General features: G+C 39.8%; 3 protein-coding genes across 7 annotated transcripts in view; 1 reads left to right on the top strand and 2 right to left on the bottom strand.

Moving 5' to 3' along the window:
• Positions 1 to 1,020: 1,020 nt before the first annotated feature.
• Positions 1,021 to 2,159, bottom strand: LOC115004544 (filamin-C-like). Its single transcript, XM_029426191.1, has one exon. The coding sequence runs from the start codon at positions 1,889 to 1,891 to the stop codon at positions 1,340 to 1,342; it is 552 nt and encodes a 183-aa protein (XP_029282051.1). The 5' UTR covers positions 1,892 to 2,159; the 3' UTR covers positions 1,021 to 1,339.
• Positions 2,160 to 3,742: 1,583 nt separating this feature from the next.
• On the bottom strand, positions 3,743 to 18,907 carry LOC115004553 (coiled-coil domain-containing protein 136-like). Of its 3 annotated transcripts, none has more exons than XM_029426204.1 (10): positions 18,782 to 18,907; positions 17,017 to 17,252; positions 16,274 to 16,552; positions 15,102 to 15,176; positions 14,700 to 14,996; positions 14,325 to 14,436; positions 13,290 to 13,488; positions 12,973 to 13,107; positions 10,992 to 11,106; positions 3,743 to 9,278 (listed from the first exon to the last, which is right to left on the bottom strand). In XM_029426204.1, the coding sequence occupies exons 2-9, from the start codon at positions 17,087 to 17,089 to the stop codon at positions 11,002 to 11,004; spliced, it is 1,275 nt and encodes a 424-aa protein (XP_029282064.1). In that variant the 5' UTR covers positions 17,090 to 17,252; positions 18,782 to 18,907; the 3' UTR covers positions 3,743 to 9,278; positions 10,992 to 11,001. The 3 variants fall into 3 exon arrangements, with proteins under 3 accessions (XP_029282064.1, XP_029282066.1, XP_029282065.1); XM_029426206.1 differs by having other exon boundaries at positions 17,038 to 17,252; XM_029426205.1 differs by lacking the exon at positions 10,992 to 11,106.
• Positions 18,908 to 21,193: 2,286 nt separating this feature from the next.
• ncaph2 (non-SMC condensin II complex, subunit H2) overlaps positions 21,194 to 23,922 on the top strand; it is an 11,943-nt gene continuing 9,214 nt past the window's right edge. Inside the window, exons 1-3 of one of the 3 annotated variants that reach the window (XM_029426202.1) lie at positions 21,194 to 21,316; positions 22,207 to 22,352; positions 22,691 to 22,792. In XM_029426202.1, the coding sequence (XP_029282062.1) occupies positions 22,245 to 22,352; positions 22,691 to 22,792 (210 nt within the window). In that variant the 5' untranslated portion in view covers positions 21,194 to 21,316; positions 22,207 to 22,244. The remainder of the gene's footprint in view (positions 21,317 to 22,206; positions 22,353 to 22,690; positions 22,793 to 23,922) is intronic. The other 2 variants (XM_029426201.1, XM_029426203.1) reach the window with 2 other exon arrangements.

Here is a 23,922-nt window from a genome sequence, read left to right as displayed (position 1 = left end):
TTCAGATTATTGAGCGACACAAACTAAGAGATCGAGTCTGAAAACAAGAGAAATACTGAAGCTGTGAATGTGAAGCTTCCAGCTGTGTGTTGCTGTGAAACTTCTCCTGCAGACGTCGTCTCGTTTCCTCTCAGAGTCTATTTTCAGCAGCTGTCGGTGGAGGCAGAGCAGAGCTCAGCTGTCCCGCCATCAATCAGCCCCCCCCCACGAGACGCTGCCCCCCCCCACACACACAGACCCTCCTGCAGCTGCACTCTCACAACATTTTTCTTTTTCTTTAGTTTTTAGATTTGCTTGAGTGAACAGACTGATATTCATATTTCATTCATTTACAATTAAATAGTTATTTTACTTTTATATTCCATTTGTTTTATATTTTATTTCAACTCTTTTCATGTTTTAGACTCTGATTATGTTTGTACCTTGTTCATACATATTAATGAGTGTTGTGGGGGGGCTCTGTAACTACGTGTTTATGTGCACACGTCATTCAGAAAGCAACTTCCCTGTATGTGAAAACTTGCTTCCTAAAACACTTCCTACTTCCTAAAACACATCCTCCTTCATAAAACACATCATGCTTCCTAAAACACATCCTCCTTCCTAAAACACTTCCTGCTTCCTAAAACACATCCTCCTTCATAAAACACATCATGCTTCCTAAAACACATCCTCCTTCCTAAAATACTTCCTGCTTCCTAAAACACATCCTCCTTCCTAAAATACTTCCTGCTTCCTAAAACACATCCTCCTTCTTAAAATACTTCCTGCTTCCTAAAACACATCCTCCTTCCTAAAACACATCCTCCTTCCTAAAACACATCCTGCTTCCTACTGAACGTGGTATTAAATACACGAGAACGTAACGCCAGAGACTGAGGAGACGTTTCATGATTTAAATATTTAAATATTTCTTCGGCTGAGAAGAATTCACCTTAAACAAGCTTTACATATTGTATCTTATTTATTTAACAGCTGTTTGATAATAATAATATCATTTATTCATATGTGTTATGTAAATAAGACATTTTAATGGGATTGTATCAGAGTTACTTTTAGAGCTGTTTGTGTAGATCAAAGGATTTCTTAAGACGAATAGTACGAACAGTAAAGATTAGTTACTGTGTCCTGATAGAGTTCAATAACAAAGTCTTTATTGTGTCAAAGCTGCAATAAGGTGTTGCAGTGATAGAAACCCCTTAAAGTTCTTACAGTAGACCCTGTAGATCTGTGTTCATTAATAAATACTTAAGGGGTTTTCCGGGTTAAGTTAAAGGTTTAAGAAGTAAAAAGTCAGCAAATAGTCTTAAAGTCATAAATAACTCTGACTTTTATGTTTTTAATAAATAATCTGCATTACTCTGTGCTTTGGACTCATGTGTCCTTTTGTCAATAATAAAACCTTCCTGCTCATCTCCTTCTCACTGTGTCTCTCAGCTCTCACGCACAGTTTGTGTTTTGCGTAAAATGTGCGTAAAACATGTCCAGACTCAGCAGGTTTCCACTCACCGATGGAGACCAGGCGGATGTGCTCCCTCTCCAGAAACTCCAGCGCCACAGACACGTTCTCCAGCTTCATCTGCCGGAAGTTGGGCCTGGAGTGATACTTTCTGTACATCTTCTTCTGGCTCAGCACCTCCAGCAGCCCGATGAGCTTCAGCCCGTCGCTCAGGTCCTTCTGCAGGTCGTTGATCCGCTTGTTCACCACCTTCAGGTGCTCGTTGCACCACCGGGTGAACGTGTTCTGCTGGATCTTCTTCCACGGGGCGTCCTCGGCCAGGTCCTTCTCGGTGGCCGGCATCTCCTCCTCCTCCTCCCCGGAGATGTCCGCGCTGCTCTGGAAGAACTGAGGCGGCAGCTGTGGCTCCAAGTATCCGCTGTTGCTCATCATGGTGCCCCGCTTTTATAGCGCGGAGTGGGAAGAGAAGAGAAGGCAGGAAAAAAAAGAAGAGGAGCGGCTCTGGGAGGGAACAGATGAGTTCGTCCAGTGCGGCTCAGTCATGAGCTCCACAACCACAAACGAGAGGAAGTAGAAAGTTGTGTTCCTCCGGACAGACGCGCTGCTGTGCCCGGGTCCTGACGCGCAGACGGCGGCCTGCAGAGAGTCGGGCTGCGGCTGGAGAATAAGTGGATGGAGGTTTAAAAAGCTCGGCGTCACTGAGCTGGACTCCCAGGAATGCCCCCTCCGTGACCATATACACGCGCGGCCCGGGCATCCTCAGCCCGACCCGGAGAGGAGGGCCGCAGCTCATTGGTGGCGGCGGGGCGGCGGGGCGGGGACAGGCCGGGGGGCTCCGCGGGCACCGTGACACCTCCGGGTATTTTTAGAGGCTCCAAACCGGGGAGAGACACGGGGGCCCGGGGGGGACGTCATCTGAGGGCAGCCAATCAGAGTCCGGTTGAGATTATAAAATCAACAGTTGTTCTGGAGGTAGATTCAGGTAGAATGTTTAGGACGGTGGTGCCCAACATGGGGGTCGGGACCCCACTGGGGGGTCGCTAAAGCTTCCCAGTGGGTCGGGAGGCCTTCTGGGTTTTAAGGGGAGTAAGATATGCCACCTTTAAAATATTCATAATAATAATATTCATAATAAATACAGTTAACGTGATGCTTTGAATATAATATGAAATATAATATAAAGTCACTGAGAAAAAGGAAAAAGAATCTTGTTTAAAAGTTTTGTGCGATGAAATAAACAAACAAACACAATTAATAAAGAAACTAAAACAAGATTTCAACCTTTCAGGAATCACAATTACAATATAGGTTTCTGAACATTCAGCCGTGTGTTCAAGACTTTAGTTACTTTACAACTAAAGGAACAGTCAAAGAAAACACGTCCGGATGCTGTTACACTTTATAAAGGGTAGTACGTAGTACTGAGAGGGAAATGTGCAGCTCTCTTTCAAATATAAATATATTTATATATAAATACACATTTATATATAAGTGTCTCCATCATCTCTGCTGCAGATCAGCTTCCTGTCATCAGGAGAGTAAAAGTCTTTATTTATAGACTAACTTACTCCTGATGCGCTCACAGATCTAAATACACACAAAGTCTAAAAACGGATCCTTTTACATTTAAATACGTTTATTTTCAGCCTCCTTTTACTTTGCTGCCTCAGTTTTTAAGTTTTAATTATTGCTTATTTCTGCCTGTTATCGTTTGTTCTCAGGACTTTATTATTTATTATCGTAACATTTTATTGTTGTCTTTCTTTTTTGTCCGTTTATGAATAAAGTGAGAGGGACACATGTGTAATAATAATAACACTGTTAATAATAATCATCAGATCAGGACAACTACTTATTTAAACATCACAAAATATATATTTATATATAATAAAAATAAATGAAAATGCTTATAAATAATCTATTGTATAATTGATTATTTACTTATTTATTATTTCACTTGTTCCCTTTTTATATTTCTACATATATTTTGTTTACTTAATTATTATTTTATTTATTCCTCTTTATATTTACAGATTTATTTTCTTATTCTTTTACAGATTTATTCTTTTTATATATTCTGATTCCATAAAATGACACAAGAAATAAAATATAAATGTAATGATTCAATAAATGATTGTGTGATTGGTGAGTTGTGTCCTTATAAAGTCTGAATTTAATTGTTCCCTGTATATTAAACATTTTTAGTGTTAAAACGTCTTTAAAAGTCACTTCTGCTGTACAGTAAAAAAAACATATCCAACACAAAACTACATGGACATTAAAGACAAGGAAAAACTAGTTTTTATTAGTCAGGTCATTTACAAAATGTACAGGCCCTTTCAACAAAATAAAAACTTGTTCAGACATTAATGTTGCAGAAACATCACCGAGACGATTAAACACAGAATAATACGTCATTTAAAACAGAACAAACAGCTGCCAGACGACAACACGCCGGTAACTTTACTCCGAGTTTAGACGTCTAACTTAAAGCAGAGTTCGTACAGAGTTCATCCAGAGTTCGTACAGAGTTCACACAGCACAGCTGACAGGCTAACAAAGCGTCAAAGCCAAAAGAGAACCCACATTAAAGCAGCCGTTATACAATCAAGAAGAACATTAATCTCAAGAGTTTAAAAACAGTTGGACATTTTGTGAAATGTTTTATTCTCTGTTAGGTCCAGGCCGCGGTTAGCCTAGCTTAGCACAAAGACTGGAAACAGTGGGAAACGGCTAGCCTAGCAGCGATCGTTGGTAAACAAATAGCTTTTTTTGATTAAATGTTAGCTTTCATTTAGCCTTTTCAGTAACAGCAGTGAGCTACAAACTAAAAACATATGTCTATAATAACAGCAGCTAACTAAAAGTAGGTAGCATAAAGTTGGACATGCTAACTGTTTATAGCAACAAAAGTAAATAGCTAAAGATAAATAAATTAAATAATCAAAATAAACAAAAAAGCTACCATCCGTGCAAATCGGCTAACTCTGCATCTGCTACAGCGCCTCAATCTATGCATCTAGTTTCATGCTAATTGAACAATTCTCTAAATCTAACGTGCAACACCGACCTCTCTACAGCTAGCTAATGTTTGTTCGAATGCTAACGATGGATTGACAAAAGTTTCTGATATCAGTATGAAGCGTTCAGGATCTTCTTTAGTTTCCTTTAATTTGGTAGACTGTGAAGAGAGCCGTAATAAAAACAACAATTACATCTACGTTGTTTTTGAAACGTTGAGGGGACGTCATGGGAAACCTTTTTTGTTGATGTTCATGTTTATATTTCTGTTCACGTTAGGGACATTGCTTCACCGAGTTCAAATTCACGTGGGACATATTGGTACGAAGTGAAGCAGGAAGTTGAGTCATTTTGTTTCTGTTGCTTATTTCAAACAGACAGAATTTTGTGCGACGTGATGAAAACGTTCGTTTCTCATGACATGAACAAATAATTCTTCACTTTTGTATCAGATTTGTTTTGTTTTCATCAGAATTACAATCGGGACTGTTTCAAAGTAACGTGAACATCTCCTGCTGCTGTGGTCGAACAGGAACTTTGACTTTACCGTCGTCAAAACAATCGTAACCAGCAGAAATAGTTTAAAATGTTTTTAACTGGTAGTCGAGTTTCAGCTGGTAGAAGATATCCAGATATCAGTAAACTAATAATCGAACCTCAAACTCTGTTTCTACAAAACCTCTGAACTTCATTGGACTGAAGTCTAATCAGCTGAACATTGTTTCCTTTAAAGCGACTAAGAATGAAACAAAGCCAAGTATCACTAAATAAAGCTACAGAGAGACATTAACATGCAGATTAAAACTGATGAACTATAATTCTGTCAACGTCAACAACTTTTCCACATTTCACAACACTTTACAGGATTCTGGCAAGTTACAAATAAAACGTAAAATCACATGTTTTGACATAAATATTGTGAAAGTACAGAGACACCAACACACTGCGGAGACGCAGAGATGTTGGAAAACATGAATAAAATAAAGTCCGTCAAGATATAATGAAACAGAATTATTATTTTTAAAGTACAGAGTAACTCTTTTATTTACTTAATTACAATTATGAGATTAAGTAAATCCAAATAATAACTTTAAATTAAAAACCATTATGATATAGTAATTTTAATATTTGACTCATTAATTAAAAATTGCTTTTACTAAATCAAAATAGTATTTAAATCAAACATTTGTCTTGTTCATTCTGACTTCAAATATTAAAATTTCATAAATTTGAAGTTCAACTTATTACTTTGTATTTTATAGTTTCGACCCAATTTCTTAAATTATTATCATTTTTAACTTTTAACATCATATTTTTGATTTACCATGAATGTTTTCTATTTATTATTCCTAATTTAGATTTTTAATCTTCTTCTCAGTTCTTTCAGAAACTGGCAGCAAGCAACTATTTGTCCACCATTATAATCTGATTAAAGTAATTACATGTCTGTAATGCGTAGATGATATAAAGGTCTTAATGACACATTTAGAACAAACCTGATCAATGTCCCACTAATAACCACAATATTCATATATATCACTAAATCATCAAATGCTAAATAAATAATTCAAGTTGTATTATAATTTCATACATTTTTTAAGACCTGCCTTGTCACGATAATGCCATGTCAATTCTCAACAGTGCTTTTATTTAAACTGGAATGTCTTTTATTTTGAAGTTGTTAGTATTTGGTCACATGCATCAGATACTTTGAACGAGTTTTACGTTTTTCTCCTAAATACCTGATTCCAACTTCAACATCTGATTATATGTTCTATGATTATTTGGTCACCACTTAAATGTAAACATCAATCAGGATCCATTTAAAAAGTGAAACTTGTCTATGTGCAAAACAAGACGGGGGGGGGGGGGGGGTTCTCTACAGCCCCATTCAGACAGGATTTATTCCTCTTTCTTGTTTGTATGAATATCATTAGGTTAGAACTGAAGCAGCAGTTGTTCTAAATCAAGAAACCAACAGTTAAGGTGTCCCACAGGGCTCTATTGTGGGTCCTCTTTTTTTCACTATTTACACACATAATCCACAAAATAACACATAAATAACCAGAACTCTGTCTTCTTGTACACACGTCTCTCTTGATGAAGAGATCTCTCAAAGAGACAACTTGACTAATCCATGAATTAATAACACCCAGACTTGATACCCGAAATAATGGATTAACTAGCTAACTATTTAAAACTGTCACGCGGCAGACACCGGTCACTTTTAAGAGACATTTGAGTAGTTTACAACTGTCTTTGTGAATAACTAAATGAATCAACAATAATGTAATAATACTGATATTAATAGAAGTAATTATAGTAATTAATTAAATGATTTAATATATCTGCTGGTGATGCAGAATATTATTGTATACAAAACTTTCTAAGTTCATCAGCTTCATATATAAGTACAAATATGTTATATAATAATCCTGTCTGAATGAGGCTGTATGAGCTCAACTATTACACATTTTCAATCTTCAGCATCTTTTGCTGATCTTTCAGAATTAATAAAACATCATCTGCATAAATAAAATACAAAATGTACATTTCTATTAATGCCAGCAGTTCTTTTTGTAACATTGTCTGAAACAGATACTGCTCTTTCAACAAGATAAAACATTTACACACCATCAGTGCAAACACGTCGCTCTCAAAGCTTAAAACTGGCACAGTGAAATCAGTCGACACATCTCTCAACAAATACCTTTCTAAAGTTTAAAAAAGTGCTAATGCACTGCTGCAGATGTGCATAATATTTGTTTGGTACTATAAACATACAAATACAGGCATTTTAAATTGTATAAAGGTGATTACGTCCTTAAATCTGCTTTTTGTTCTTCATGCTACTAAACTGATCAGTTAGATAATCACTGTAATGGTCTTTTTTTGGATAAACACATGATAAGATGATATACAGCATTAAGCAGGACTGAAGCAGAGTTAATGTATTTAAAACACTAAACAATTAAATATGCTACCGTTATCTCCGTCATCGACTCCGCGAGTGCAAAATATCATTTTAATCCAGTTCGGAAAAATAAGGCAAAGAATTTTAGAGTTGATCAAAAATAATTACTAATTATTGAAACAACAAACATTGAGATGAGATTCTGGACTTTTGGTTTTACAAACCACAATACAAATGAATGAATTGGTAAATAATATAAATAAAACTGATTGTAAATTGCAACTCTGAAGATTTTAAACTAATCTTGTGATTGTTAAACATCGTGAGCCAGAAGTCTGGTTCTCAAACACAAATATGGCAGCAGATGGATTTATTGATCAATTCTTCCTCATCGACTTAAAGCTGCATAATATTTTTGATATTAACATGTAATCGCTTGTGAAGCCGACACTAACCCTGCTGATCCCGCTGAGAATCAACAGCTCCAACACGACTCCGATGAGACGTGAGAATCCAGAACTTAATCAGCTGAAGAATAAAGTTTAATGTTGGAGCTGTAGCATTTTCACTATTTGTTTTTTGGGAGTTGAAAGATGAAAATGTGTTTTGCTACATTTATTATATTGTGTTCACTTAAATAATTCACATTTTCATGTTTTCCGATGGAGTTTTGAACAACTTCATGCCAAGGTTCGTCTGTCTGTCGGCAGGATTACAGAAAAACTAGAAGCCCGATTGTCAGGAAACTTGGAGTAAGAGTGAAGCTCGGGCCGATGAAGCGGATCCGAAACGACGGGGCGGATACACACATTGTCATAGAAACGGCCTCGTGCTCTTCGTTTGGAATATTAGAAACATCTTTACTATAACAAATAAGGAAACACTTTGATTATACATACTGATCTGCAACATCAACAGCTCGTGAAATCATTTTGATATTTAACACTAAAGGACATTTACTGTAAACGGTGTACGAAAATAAATAAGTACATTTACTCTAGTGTGGTACTTAAGTACAATCTGGAGGTACTTTACTTTCCTATGCTACTTTATATTTTAACTCCAACACATTCACTACATTTATTTGATAACTTAAGTTCCTCGCTTTATTAACACGTTAGGTATATTTTTTTATAGATTAAACTATATTTAAATCAGCAACATTAAGGAACATTAAAGTGCTGCATTAATGCAAAAATATGATATATATATAATAATAATAATAATAATAATAATAATAATATGACACTCTGATATGGGATAAACTTTTACTTTAAGTACATTTAGCTGAAAATACTTCTGTACTTTCACTCAAGTATCATTCTTGAGTGTTGGACTTTTCCTTAACTCAGTGTTTTAACACTGAAATATTAATATTAATAAGTTTGGAGTAATTCTTCCACCTGATCAGTTTGTTCTGGTAGTAAACAGAAGAAGTAATTACAGCTGAAAACAGGTTTATAATGACCCACCTTATTAAAACAATGGAAGACTTTGTAAATGATGCTAACACTTGACACTTCCGGTTAGACTCTCGGATCATGACGTGGAACCTCGCAGCCGATCAATAGATCACCCAGCGGAGCTTCTGCACGACGCCGACCTGCACGAAGAGTTTCAAGTCTTCTTCAATTCAACAAGCTTATCGCTCTTCCCTCCAGAACTCACTGACGTCCGAGGCCTTCGGGTGAAAACGTCTTGGCGAAGCAACAAGCAGACATCAGCAGGACAGCAACAGGTATGAGGGCAGTGCTGGATGATTCCCCCGTGAGGTCACTTCCTGTGTAGTCCTCAGGCCCTGGTGAAGCTGGGGACCACCAGAACTACAATGGCCGCCACGGCCACCGCGGCCACCACCAGGCTCCAGCCTTCAGCGTCACTCCGCTGAGGAAGAGAGGAAACAACGCGAGTTACTGCGAGGAAGAAAAGACTCGCAAACACGATTAATAACAAACTTAGACATAATGTGGACGAAATGACCATTTTTCACAAACTTCAGAAGGTTTTCCACATCTGAAGCATTCAAAGCTTTTCAAAACAATCAACACGTGTTTATTAAAAACAATTAGTGAGAATAAATATGAAAATGGTTGTTGGAGGTAACGCGCCAAGAAACAGCAATGACCCAATAACGGCAGTGAAGAAGACCAAAAATCAGATTCAGGTTGCGAATGTTTTTATGGAGGAACGAAACGTATTCAAACGCTTATTTGACCTCAGTGATACTCGCCGTGTTTTGCTGAGAAGCTTTAAACGTATAGAAAAACACAGGCTACCTTAAATACTGTGTTTACCGACCAAATACCAAAAATAAACTGCAGATAACAATTCAAATGTGTTTCCATGCTGAGTAGTTACATGAGCCTCCAAAAGTTACCAAAGGTCTTAATATTAATCAATTCTTGACCCAGAAGAAGAAGAAAAACAAAGTGCAATACAGAGCTGTAGGATCGAGTCCTAAACCCTGACATGAGTTTTAGCACGTCCTGTTCCTTAGAAGCTGAAATAAGTTCACACACGCTGAAGAGATTTTAACGTTTTGTTCTATGGGTAATGTTGTATGTCATGTCTCTTTTAAGGGTTATGGTTAAATAAAGTATCTATCTACGACATAAATAAGTCAGTAAATATGTCTTTACGTGTCTTAACAACGTTGGTTACAAACAACAATAAATGAGACTAAACGTCATCACGCTAACATTAGCCGTTAGCTTAGCGGTGGTGACGTGAAGTCATGTGACCTGCTGTAGCTCCTTTATAGCCGAACATTAGCTTCTTACTTCAAAAAACATAAAAGTATTAATATGTGGAGATCCTTCTGAACAACACGTGTAAATATCATAAACGTTTGTTTGTCACAGAGATTATTTTCAGCCATAATCTAAAATCCAATATTAAAATCCTGTTGGCTGTTTGTGGAGGGAGCCAGGGAGATGATACCTTCAGGGTCGACTACAGAAGCACGTCGTCCCTGCAGCACGCTGTTACAAAAGGCAGAGAACCTGATGTTCACAGGACAAATATTATCAGAGGATCTCTGTATTAAGGCCTCAATCTGCTTCAAGAGGCGTCTGAAACCCTGTTTCTCATCAAACCCTTTCTTTTCTAGCATAATCCCATGTTTAGGGTGTGACAGGTTGGGGCGGTGCACGGGTCTGTCGCATGTCTCATTTTTGTGAAGGAAACCAGAATTTGCCTTCTGTCAAAGACTTGCAGTTTGCCTTTTAGTAACCATAACATATTTTCCCTAACTGGAACCACACTCGAGCAGCAAGGCACCAAAGCTAGAATTAAAAAACAAACAATGGCTTTGAAGTAATTTTGGGTTTTTGCAGAATAGTGAGATATCTTCGTTGTTATAACGGTCGCCTTCCAGCGTGACATTCACAACAAATACACACTATAGACTTGGACCACACATCCCATTAATTAAGACCTTTAATTAGAAAAAAATTATTAATCTTTGGTAAAACTTCACACACTATAAATCACTCGTACTAGTCCCGAGGGGGGCAGGTTCTCTGATGTACCCCAGGATGCAGCCTCTCTCGGATGCTAAAAGAAGCGTCTGGTAGAGAAAGAAGGGCGAGGCCATACCTGGTCCCCTCTATGACGCCATCTCCTCCCACCAGCACCAAATCAAGGCCACTATAACAATCATTCCTATGAGGGGGATGGAGAGGACAGGGGGCTCAGACGGACCATTGCAGTTCTGGGGAGAAGACAAAAGGCAGGAGTGTAGGGGGGGCATGGAGAGAGGGGGTGGGAAGAGGAAATAAAACCATAAAATAATCAGAATAATAAAGTCAGAACGTATCGGGAAGAGAGGCGAGTGTGGAGCAAAAGAAAAAGCAGACGAAATAATGGAACCCATCAAATTTATTGTGCATGTGAAACGAAAGTGACGGCGATCGGACGAAACATGAGGATGAGGAAACAGAAAGCAGGCAGTTAGAGAACAATGCCAAAGATGTTTACAGACAAGATGGAGATCTTACAAACATCTACCTTTAAAGATTGACTCGATCAGCAGCACTGCATTGTGGGTAAAATGTTCAACCTCGAGGTAAATACAACGATGGAGGACAAGAATGTGAGTGAATGATATGATGGAGAGAAGCAGAGGAGGGACCAAGTCACTGTTTACAAGTCCAGTTACATCAAGACAGGCAAGTCTGAAGTCCAATCTCAAATCTAGTCCCAAGTCATATCTCAGAGAGGCAAGTCCAAAGTCCAGAGACAAGATAGATTGACACTTGAGACCAAAGTCAAGACACAAATCGAGTCCCACGTCAAAACAAGTCAGTCAATTCCAAAATGAAGAAATTATACAAAGTCGAAAAAATGAAGTCCCAAGTGTCTCAGATGTTGACATTCAAGTCCCAAGTTTAAACTCGAGTCAAGTTTGAAGTGAAAACAGGTCGGTTCCAAGTTAAAAGAAAGAAATACCAAGTAAAGACTAGTAAATCACAAATTTAGTCTCAACTTTCAAACACAAACCCAAGTCAAGTCTCTGAGTCTCAGCTCTAGTCTCGTGTCTCCAGAGAAGTTCTAACTCAAGTACCAAGTCAGAACCGGTGAGCCCCAAGTCCGCCCTCAAGCCAAATCTTCCATGTCTAGCCCAAGTCGTAAGCCAGGTACCAAGTCCAGAGTCAAGTCTCAAGACCTACATCAGTCTCAAGTCTTGACACTAAAGTCCCATGTCGAGCTCCAAGTCCAGTCTTACATCAAGACAGACGAGTCTAAAGTCCAATCTCAAATCTAGTCCCAAATTCCGAGCCAAGATAATCAAAGTCCCAAGTAAAGTTCCAGAGAGGCAGGTCCTACGTTAAGTTGACTCAAGTGTCCCAAGTGTCTCGAATGTTGACATTCAAGTCTCAAATTTAAACTCACGTCTCAAGTCAAGACTAGTAAGTCCTAAATTCAGTTTCAAGTCTGGACATTCATGTCCGAAGTCTTTCAGACGTAGTAGAGTCTTTAAATCTGATCCACACGTCCGGAGAGGACGAAGGTCGGGACAACAGGTCCGTATGGTTGAACTTCAGGGAGATGAAGCACATGTGACCTCAGGAAGCTTCACGGTTTTATCAGCTGAATGAGCCTCAGATATCCTGCAGGCTGTACGGACAGACAGATGACTGCTGAAGACAAACTGCCCGGCAGCGACAGGAAGCTCACAACACAACGCTGAAGAACCAGCAACACGAGCAGAGCTGCTGCAGAAAGCAGGATGACGATGAGGCCAGAGAGATTTTCAGGTCGTTGACCCACATGCACACAGACAGACGGACATCGTTGTACGGCTTTCAGTGTGTTGGTTGAGATGCTACGTCGCACTTACCTTGAACTTCTTTATTATTTTACACAGTTACACAGAAATGTCGGAACTTATTTACATTTCTTTTTTTCTTGATACCCGCCGCACTAATGTACAAACTTCACCAGGAAGGTTTTATCCGATAAAACAGATTTCGAGGCATCAGATGGTTTCAACTGTCCTAAAGTCAGGAATCATACAGGTGGCTCGGACAATCCCCCTTTAGGAAAGCACCTGAGCCGTTGACCTTCGGCCTCTCACCTGTGACTTCCTGCCCACCAGTTTCTGCAGCTCGGCTTTGCAGCGCTGCAGCTCCAGTTCCAGCGCCGCTCGCTCCCGCTGGCTGCTGTCGTACAGCTGCTGCAGGTCCACCAGGTCGACCTTCAACCCGTCGCACTGACAGAAACAGAGACAGGTTTAGTTTCTGTTTGATTAACTAAAGTAAGAGCTGCTCAGTGGAGAGTTGGCAAGCTACCGTGCTCGATGCTAGCCGGTCAATCTGAATATCAGAGTCAGGTCTTCACAAAACATGTGTTTTACATGAAATGAAATATGTTGATGGTGACGTCTGCTGTTACCTGCGTCTGGACTCTGTGAGACGTCTCCTCCACTCGTCTCAGCTGGACCTTCACCACCTTCAGCTCCGAGTGGCAGACTTTCTCCTCCGAGGGGCGGTCTTCATGTTTCCTGTCTCCGGACTGAGACACGGTGATGTAGGAGTCCTTCACCTGCTCACACCCAGAGTCTGTGACTGCCAGGTACACATCCTCACCACACCTGTACAGCAAGAAAGGAGAAGGAGGAGCAGGAGGAGGAGGATGGGAGGAGGAGAAGAAGAAGAAATAAGAAGAAGAAGAAGAGGAAAGAAGAATTGTAAAGAAAAGAAGAAGATAAGAGATAATTAAAGGAAGAATAGCAGAATATACTATCGACGCGATCAGTCGCTTCCAACAGAAGCCGCAGACGACCTCCACATCCTCTCCTCTCCTCCTCCTCCTCCTCCGGCTCCAGACGCCCCTCGCCTCTCCTCCTCTCCTCCTCCTCCTTCTCCTTCTACCTCCTCCCTTCTCCTCCTCCCCTCCTCCTCCTCCTCCTCCCTCCCTCCTCCTCCTCCTCCTCCTCCTCCTTCTCCTCCTCCTCCTTCTCCTTCTCCTCCTTCTCTCCTCCGCCTCTCCTCCTCCTTCTCCTCTCCTCCTTCTCCCTCCCTTCTCCTCCCTCTCCTCCCCTCCTTCTCCTTCCTCTCTCCGTCTCCTTCTCCTTCGCCTCCTCCTCCTCCTTCTCCTCCTTCTCCTTCTCCTTCTCCCCGCCTCCTATCCTTCTTCTCACTTCTCCTCCTCCTCCTTCCTTCTCCTTCTTCCTCCTCCTTCTCCTCCTTCTCCTCCTTCTCCTCCTCCTATCTCCTTCGCCTTCTCCTCCTCCTCCTCACTCCTTCTCCGCGCTCCTCCTTCTCCTCCTTCTCCTCCTCCTCCTCCTCCTTCTCCTCCTTCTCCATCCTCTCCGCCTCCTTCTCCTCCTTCTCCTCCTCCTTCAGCCGCCTGCTCCGTCTTCCTCTTATTTGAATAAATGTGAGATATGTAGAAACGTGTGTAACATGCTGCTGGGAGGTCTCTCACGTGTCTCGTTGCTGCAGTTTCTTCACTTTACAGCTCAGATCTTTGTTGTCGCAGCTCAGAAACTGATGTTCATCCGTCAGAGAGACGAACTCGTCCTTCAGCGTCAAGTCACCTGAAAACACACAGATAATTATTATATTTACAAATATACAACGCTGTATGCAGACTACATGTATATATATATATATATATATATATATATATATATATATATATATATATACATGTATGAGCAGTATTGCCTGGGTGTGTCTGTATTTATTCTGTATATATATATACAATATATATATATACATATATATATATATATATTCTTATACGGTATATATATATATATATATATATATATGTATTAATATATATATGCAGTATTACCTGCATGCGTGCTTCTGTCTGCGCTCTTCATGCTGATCTCAGCCCTAAGCGAGGTGATCTCCAGCTCGTACTCCTGCGCTGTGCCGTGGAGGCGCTGCAGCTCGGCCCTCAGCCGACACATCTCCTCCTGCAGGGATGCGATGTCGTTCTCTCTCTCCGCCGCCGCCTCGTCGGCCGCCTGCTGCAGCATCAGCACCTCCTCCTGGGCCGAGCGGAGCTCCTCGTGCACCTCCTCCAGCTCGCTCTCCTTCTCCTCCTCCAGGCTGTCCATCTCCTCCTGCACCGAGTGGAGCTGAGCTGCAGGAGGAGTCAGAAGAAGACTTACAGGAGGAGTAATGTAGAAGTTATTTAAATGTGTGTGTACCTCACAGTAATGTAGAAGTTATTTAAATGTATGTGTACCTTGCAGTCTCTGGATCTGTCTGGTGAAACTTTCCGCCTGATGAGCACTCGCCAGTCGCTCGTCCTCTAACAGACCTAAGATCAGAGGAGAAGAAACAGATGAGGATGAAGAAGAAGAAGAAGAGCAGCAAGTGGATTTCAAGACGGGAAAATATTCTTTGAGTAAGATGTAGGGGTGTCACGACACCAGAAGTTTAGTAGTCAAAAGTCCTGAGACTAGAGGCAGGTCGGTCCTGAGACTAGAGGCCGGTCCTAAGACTAGAGGCAGGTCGGTCCTGAGACTAGAGGCCGGTCCTGAGGCTAGAGGCCTGTCCTGAGACCAGAGGCCTGTCCTGAGACTAGAGGCCAGTCCTGAGACTAGAGGCTGGTCCTGAGACCAGAGGCCTGTCCTGAGACTAGAGGCCAGTCCTGAGACTAGAGGCTGGTCCTGAGACCAGAGGCCTGTCCTGAGACTAGAGGCCTGTCCTGAGACTAGAGGCCGGTCCTGAGACCAGAGGCCGGTCCTGAGACTAGAGGCCTGTCCTGAGACAAGGGGCCGGTCCTGAGACTACAGGCCTGTCCTGAGACTAGAGGCCGGTCCTGAGACTAGAGGCCTGTCCATGAGACAAGGGGCCGGTCCTGAGACTAGAGGCAGGTCGGTCCTGAGACTAGAGGCCTGTCCTGAAACTAGGGGCCGGTCCTGAGACTAGAGTCAGGTCCTGAGAATAGAGGCATGTCCTGAGACTAGAGGCCTGTCCTTAGACTAGAGGCCTGTCCTGAGACTAGAGGCCAGTCCTGAGACCAGAGGCCTGTCCTTAGACTAGAGGCCTGTCCTGAGACTAGAGGCCGGTCCTGAGACTAGAGGCCTGTCCTGAGACTAGAGGCCGGTCCTGAGACCAGAGGCCTGTCCTTAGACTAGAGGCCTGTCCTTAGACTAGAGGCCGGTCCTCAGACTCGGGGAAACGAGCTCTCCTGCCGATTCAACACATATTTGTTGCTCACAATTTAAAATGATCAGAGAAAAACGATCTGGACAGTGGATAGTGAATTTACTGCGTCCTTCTGGATTTTGACGTGTCTACGGGTCGCCGTTAGTCTCGAGCTCCGCGGCACTGTAACGTTTTCTGAACATTGGCATCGAGTTGGTACCAAACTAAAGGTTTTTGTCATCCCAAGGAAGAAGTGTTTCTGACCCTGCAGCTCCATGAAACTCTCCTCTTGTCTCTGTGAAACCTCTCTGGTCTCGTCCAGTTCCAGCAGCAGCTGATACACCTGAGCTCTGAGCTCCTCTTCGTCCTTCTCCTCCTCCTCCTCCTCCTTCTCCTCCTCCCTCTCCTCCTTTTCGTCCTCCTGCTGGCCTTTCTCTCCGTCTCCCACAGTCTCCTCCTTCTCCTCCAGGGACTCCCTCTCTTTGGCCGTCAGAGTTTCTCCCAACATGATGGGCTTCACCACCTTCAGCTCACACAGCTCGTCTTCATCACACAAAAAATAAAACAGTTATTATAACTAATAACCCTTATTTTATTAATATTAGCTTCCTTATTTAACTTTTATTGACAAAGATTTACATTACAATATATATTATATTGGATGATCGCATTCAAAGCTACTTCCTGCGCAGATGTTTCACAATAAGAGTCTCCCAGACGGCTCAAAGGGAACAACATTGTGTTTGTTATAGAACCAGTAAATCCAGCTGAGCTTTTATTTAACATTGTTTGAAACTGGCTGGAGAATTTATGAGCTGCAGCCTCTTGTGGCCAAAATCAGTATTACAACAACAAACACTTAATAATAAAAATCTATATTAAAATAATATCCTGATTACATTTATTTTTATAAAAAACACCTGCAAAACTTTTTCACTTTGTCACAGATTCCTCCTCTCAGTGCTCTCGTAAACAAAGCCTGAAATGCACGATTAAACCTTTATTACCCTGCATGTAAACACACTGACCGGAGGCATCGAGGACTTCCTCGATGACGGGCGGCAGGCGGAGACCATCCATGTTTTCAGCTGATGGAGGAGAGATGCTGCGTACAGACAGGGTTGGGGGGTGGGCAGAGCTCCACACAGAGGGGCAGACGGAGCCTAGGGAGGCTCCTCACGCTCCAGTCAGGCTGAGCTGCTGCAGCCCCTCCATCCTCCTGGAGCTGAGAGACGAGTGAAGGCTGGAGGGAGGAAGGGAGGAGAGGGGGGAGAGGGGAGAGAGGAGAGGGGAGGAGGAGAGGGGAAGAGAGGGGGGAGGGTAGAGGAGGGGAGGAGAGTCAGAGAGAGAACTGCGACACCACAGCTCCACTGATACCCCATCACACAGGTCGATACTGAAATCACTGCTCCACATTAAATCTTAATTCCAATTTATTAAGAATTGTGTTTTAGGTTTTTGTGTTTCTATCTTTTTATCCCTTTCCCCTGAATGTTCTGAATAAAGAAACTCTCCTGGATAATTTAACAATGTTTACATTCTGTCCACCAGTTAAAAAATTATCTGTACTTTGTTTCTGACAAATCAGCTTCAGCCTCCAGAAACTACACTCCCCATGAGCGTCAGCTGCAGTTGCTTTGGAGACGAAGCAAGACTCTGCGCACCGTTAATGTGAAGCTCTGTGATGAGATGTTGGCAAGTGAAATGCACCCTGGGAGTCGTAGCATGCAGACATCGAAGAAACATAAACTTTTTCTGCGTTCATCGATCTAAAGAAAACTGACGACTCGAGAGTTCATCAACTGTTGTCGGCGTAGAGTACATCGTAGAGTTTGTTGTAGAGTTCGTTGTTGGGTACGTTGTAGGGTAAATCGTAGAGTTTGTCATAAATTTTGTCGTAGACTTAGTCTTAGACTTTGTCGTTGAGTTTGTCGTTGAGTTTGTCGTAGAGTTTGTCGTTGGGTATGTAGTAGGGTAAATCGTAGAGTTCGTTATTGAGTTTGTCATAGAGAACTTCGTAGAGTTCGTTGTTAGGTTCGTTGTAGAGTACATCGTAGAGTTTGGTGTAGAGTTTAACGTGGGGTTAGTCCTAGGGTACGTCGTGGAGTATGTCGTAGGGTATTCCTTCGGGCTAGGAATACCCTAGGGTGTAAACACGTACAAACACATAAACGTAATACTCCAATAACCTCGATCATTAACGGGTTATTCATGAACATGTAAACACTGTAAACTCATTGAGAGCGAGAGAAGCTAGCCTGAATTAAACGTGATTAACAAAAAGCACTCTTGACTTTTTCAACATCCACTTTCATTTTTGTTTTTCTGTTTCTGTTTTTTTGTTTTTCTTTATTTAATGTTTTCTTAATACTTATACTTAACATTCTTCTTCCTTTAGTTAAACTGTATGTTTCACTCTGAAAACTCCAATAGAAGAATAAACAAAAGGGTTTCTGTGTCTGGAACGATGCACGCTGCCTGACGCGAGGCGTGTTTGTAATGATGACACAAAGTAGCAGGATGGAACGTGGTCGTTAATAACATGTTGTGCGTTGGAGTTACCTGTTTCCTTATTGACATTGTTTTTCTACGTGATGTGCGTATAATTATTATTTATAATGTGGAACTGCTCCTTTAAGCAGCCTCTGGTCCCCTCTCTCATCTCTTCCCTCTCAATGACCTTCCTTTGTGTTTGTCCTCTGACATAAAATCCTCTCTGCTGCAGACGTTCAACACAAAGCCTCCTCAGAAACACGCAGGATGAATAAATACCTGATGACGAGACGCTCAGTCTGCTGCAGCTCTGTGTGTCTCTGTTCCTCCTGCTGTTGTCCTATATTCCTCGTCCTGCAGCATCAGCTCCTCTGTGTGATGCAGAGCGACGTCACGACATGCTATAGACAGGCAGAGGCCATGACAGGAATACACAATGAGCCTGATGATGGGATCATTAACCCTTTCCTGACACACGGACAGATGTGTTATATTCTCTCTCTATTAATATATATATATTATATTAATATATGCAACTAATGAAGATTTTATTCCGATTATTTTCTCTGTTCTCTCATTATTAGTTTGGTCCGTAAAATGTTGGAAAGTTGTGAAAATGTAATAAAAAATTGTGTAAATAAACATTCTTCAGGTTTATATAAGGTAAATAAATATTTAATTATACGCATAAATTTAAACTCACATACAGGATGAGTATGATAACATACAGTAACATACAAAAATATACGATAACGTACAGTAAAATAAGACAGCTTACGATAAAATAAGATAATGTACAATAAAATAAGAAAACGTACGATGAAATGAATTATAACAAAACAAAACATAGATCTTTGAGATAAAGCAAAGCTGCTTCACAAACAATAAAAATATAAATGCAGAAAACTCTCATCACCTCTCTCACTTCGGAGTGGTTGCTAGGCAACACATGAAAGAGGAAACTGAGCAGAAGTTATTCTGCATCCAACATTAAAGTTAATGAAACATTAAAGTCATCAACATTAAACTGGTCGTACCTCCGAACAGCCACAAGGGGGCAGAAAGAGAAATAAGATAAAATATGACATTCATCATCCTCAATCAGCATGTTAGCATGCTAACAGGCTAAACTAAGAGGGTTAACATCAGCATGTTAGCATGCTATAGGCTAAACTAAGATGTTAACATCAGCAGGTTAGCATGCTAACAGGTTAAACTAAGAGGGTTAACATCAGCATGTTAGCATGCTAACAGGCTAAACTAAGAGGGTTAACATCAGCATGTTAGCATGCTAACAGGCTAAACTAAGAGGGTTAACATCAGCATGTTAGCATGCTAACAGGCTAAACTAAGAGGGTTAACATCCAGCATGTTAGCATGCTAACAGGCTAAACTAAGAGGGTTAACATCAGCATGTTAGCATCGTCACTGTGAGCATGTATATCTTCATGAACAATCTGATCTTCATGAGACACTTTGATTTCCTTACTGAACACACGTTAAAATGTAAATCAAAACAAAACAATAATGTTTAACCGAATTAATTTAAAAGTTAATTAAGTAAAGAGCACAAATAACCATTTTGTGCCCTGTTTGTTCATGCTAGTCAGATGTTTCAGGGAATTTAACGTCTCAGAGTTTCTGTGTTATACCTCAGGAACTGATTCTGTTTGTGTGTTTCACTGTTTTCTGACTTCTTAAATGAACGTGTTCTGTATGCATTCAAAGTGGACGTGCAGGTGAGCAGGACTTTTTGTCAGAGCTGTGTTGTGCAGCACTGCAGTGAGTCAGTTATATAAACAGGCCAACAGAGGCAGAATACTAGAAGAGGCTCAGTGAAACACTTAGCTTCACTTTCTTCTTCAGGGATTATATAAGAGGCAGAGAGAGCAGATACTGCAGCTTCCTCAGCTTCAGACTCACATTCACACATCTGAGGTCCAAACAGTACATCAGTGATACTGAGGCTGAAAGAACTTAAAGCCTTAAATACAGCTGATGAAAATAACAGCTGAACACTCGTAGTTAAATTATGATAAGTTACAATAAGACCAAACGTAAGATGCTATAGGTTATATAGGTTACGATATGTTATAAGATACAATATGTTATAAGATACAGTGTGATACGAGAGAGACACTACCTGGAACTTATCATAAGTAAATCAGAAATATTAATTTGGGCCACAAAGCTGTCCTCTGAAAGCTTGAATACAAATAAAGTAAAGTACACATACATATAAAAAAGGGAATCAAAAACATATTTTAAATAGAAAATAATTGAACAATAATTAAAAATATACAAAAAAATGTGTTTAGTGTTATGTAAAATGTTCAAGGTCTGAATTGACAGACATGTTATTCTATTAATTTTTTTATTATAATTTTTTGTTTCATTATTTTTATATGTACTTTAGCTATTTATTTATTTATGTATTTATTTTATGTTATGTTTATTAATAGTTATGTGTTATATTTATTAGTATCACTATGTTACTGTATATTTAAGCTGATCATTAGCATCTCTACAAATAAGAGTGCCTCATTGATATATTTTTATAAAATGTTATTGAAATTATGTTTTTTTATTCTATTTTATTACTATTTCATTTACTCTATTTATTTCCTGCACCTTGTACCACACTTGAGTCCAGCTGGTGGCGGTAATGCGCCTCTAAGCTGGTTACTGCCAATAAACACCAACGAAGAAGAAAAGGAAGAATAAGAATCTGAACAGCGAAGAAGAAAGTTGCGCGGGTTGTTTGACTGTAATGCTAACTGCTACATAACATTTAGCAGGAGCTCTGTTATCACGGTGAGTTATTTATTAATGTGGCTTTAACACTCTACGTTACTGTAAGTTAAACATTGTTAAGTACTAGTTTAGTAAAAGATTTATGTTTTAATTCAGCCCAGAACAGTCGCAATGTTTCTGTTTGTATGAAGAAGACATTCTGCCGAATTACGTTGAACAAGTTGTCGTTTGTATCGTAACTTTCGTTTTTGGTTCATTTCCTTCTGACAGAAGACGAGTTAGGATATTTAACTAATCGATCGGATGTTTTGTCGTATTCGGCTTAATGTCTACCACAATCCGTCGTTGTTGTAACGTTAAATGTAATGTTAATTCGTAGACAGCTGGTAATAAATAAAACAAACAACCTGAGATTTAAAAGTCAGACTCTGAGATCTGTTGATCTAAATACTTAAAGCTAAAGTACTTCAGTACAATTTTGAGGTACTTGTACTTCATTTGCATTTCAGAGGGAAATGCTGCATGAGTGATATTAAATAACACTGTCAATATAATGTAGTCCATAAATAAATATGCCATTAAATGAACCAAATATAATAATAAATAAAAGTAGACGTCGTTAATTAATAAAAGGTGACATACATTTATATTTCTGTTTTACTTTGCATCTATATTAATTTACCTTTTGTATTGATCTACCTATTTATTTACTTTACTTTATGTTCCCATACCGTTTACACATTTCTGACACAAGAAACATTATAAACGTTTTCAAGGTGAAATGTATGTCCTAGCTGTTGCATTACGTTTAGTTGTACAGGTGTACCTAATACAGTGACCACTGATGGGGGTCGCTCTGCACAATGAGTACTTTTTATTTTTGATATTTTAAGAATATTCTGCTGTTAATACTTCGTGAATGTGGTAATACTTGTGTACTTTCACTGTAGTGATGTTGTGACCCTCGCCACAGGCAGCTCGGTTCATCATGGAGTCCACAGAGAGCAGATTTCCTCACCTGCTGCAGCCCATCAGAGAGCTCACTAAGAACTGGGAGATCGACGTGGCGTCAGAGTTAAACGACTATTTAGAAGAAGTAAACTCTTAAAATGAGCATGTTCTAAAATCGTCTGATAATAAGCACTCTGATATTCTGCTTCACTCTTATTAATAATAATAATTACTGCCTTTCCAAAATGAATATTATAGTGAATTCTAATTTATTTCTTTGTAGTTTATATTGTGTATTATATACATCGATAAATATATAACTTTTTAGTTTTGATGTGTTTACTCTGTATTTTTGTTTGTTTTACGCCTTGATGCATTGTTCTATCTTTAACCTCTTGAGGCACAATAAGGGTGAAAAAGATGATTTATTTTCAGGTAGATTTGATTAATCTGTAATAATTCTACATTATTCTGTGTCTGTAGTTGGACGACATGTGCATCACGTACGATGGAGGGAAAATCCAACTGAACTTTGCAGAGGCCGCGCTGCTGATCCAAGGCTCCGCCTGCATCTACAGCAAGAAGGTGCAGCAGCACAACAACACTTTCATCAACAACATCAACAACACTTTCATCAACTTCAACAACACTTTCATCAACAACAACACTTTCATCAACAACACTTTCATCAACAACACTTTCATCAACAACAACAACACTTTCAACAACAACACTTTCATCAACAACACTTTCATCAACAACAACAACACTTTCAACAACACTTTCACAACAACAACACTTTCATCAACAACACTTTCATCAACAACACAACACACTTTCATCAACAACAACAACACTTTCAACAACACTTTCAACAACAACAACACTTTCAACAACAACAACACTTTCAACAACAACACTTTCATCAACAACAACAACACTTTCAACAACAACAACACTTTCAACAACACTTTCATCAACAACAACAACACTTTCAACAACAACACTTTCATCAACAACACTTTCATCAACAACAACAACAACACTTTCAACAACAACACTTTCATCAACAACACTTTCATCAACAACACTTTCATCAACAACACTTTCAACAACAACACTTTCAACAACAACACTTTCAACAACACTTTCATCAACAACAACAACACTTTCAACAACAACACTTTCATCAACAACACTTTCATCAACAACACTTTCAACAACAACACTTTCATCAACAACAACAACACTTTCATCAACAACACTTTCATCAACAACAACAACACTTTCATCAACAACAACAACACTTTCAACAACAACACTTTCAACAACACTTTCATCAACAACAACAACACTTTCAACAACAACACTTTCATCAACAACACTTTCATCAACAACAACAACACTTTCATCAACAACACTTTCATCAACAACACTTTCATCAACAACACTTTCAACAACAACACTTTCAACAACAACACTTTCAACAACAACAACAACAACACTTTCATCAACAACACTTTCAACAACAACACTTTCAACAACAACACTTTCATCAACAACACTTTCATCAACAACAACAACACTTTCAACAACACTTTCATCAACAACACTTTCAACAACACTTTCAACAACAACACTTTCATCAACAACACTTTCATCAACAACACTTTCAACAACAACACTTTCAACAACAACATCAACACTTTCAACAA

The sequence above is a fragment of the Cottoperca gobio genome, unplaced genomic scaffold (genome assembly GCF_900634415.1).
Source record: "Cottoperca gobio unplaced genomic scaffold, fCotGob3.1 fCotGob3_128arrow_ctg1, whole genome shotgun sequence".
NCBI lineage: Eukaryota > Metazoa > Chordata > Actinopteri > Perciformes > Bovichtidae > Cottoperca > Cottoperca gobio.
This window is presented reverse-complemented; position numbering and strand designations above follow the sequence as displayed.

Bases quoted from the DNA above. Each gene is read 5' to 3' on its own strand.
- LOC115004553 (XM_029426204.1), bottom strand. From the start codon at position 17,089: ATGGATGGTCTCCGCCTGCCGCCCGTCATCGAGGAAGTCCTCGATGCC. The intron at 14,437-14,699 runs GTAATACTGCAT...GTGTGTTTTCAG, and splicing joins AGACAGAAGCACGCATGCAG to GTGACTTGACGCTGAAGGAC. The intron at 13,489-14,324 runs GTGAGAGACCTC...CTTGCTGTACAG, and splicing joins AAACTGCAGCAACGAGACAC to GTGTGGTGAGGATGTGTACC.
- LOC115004544 (XM_029426191.1), bottom strand. From the start codon at position 1,891: ATGATGAGCAACAGCGGATACTTGGAGCCACAGCTGCCGCCTCAGTTC.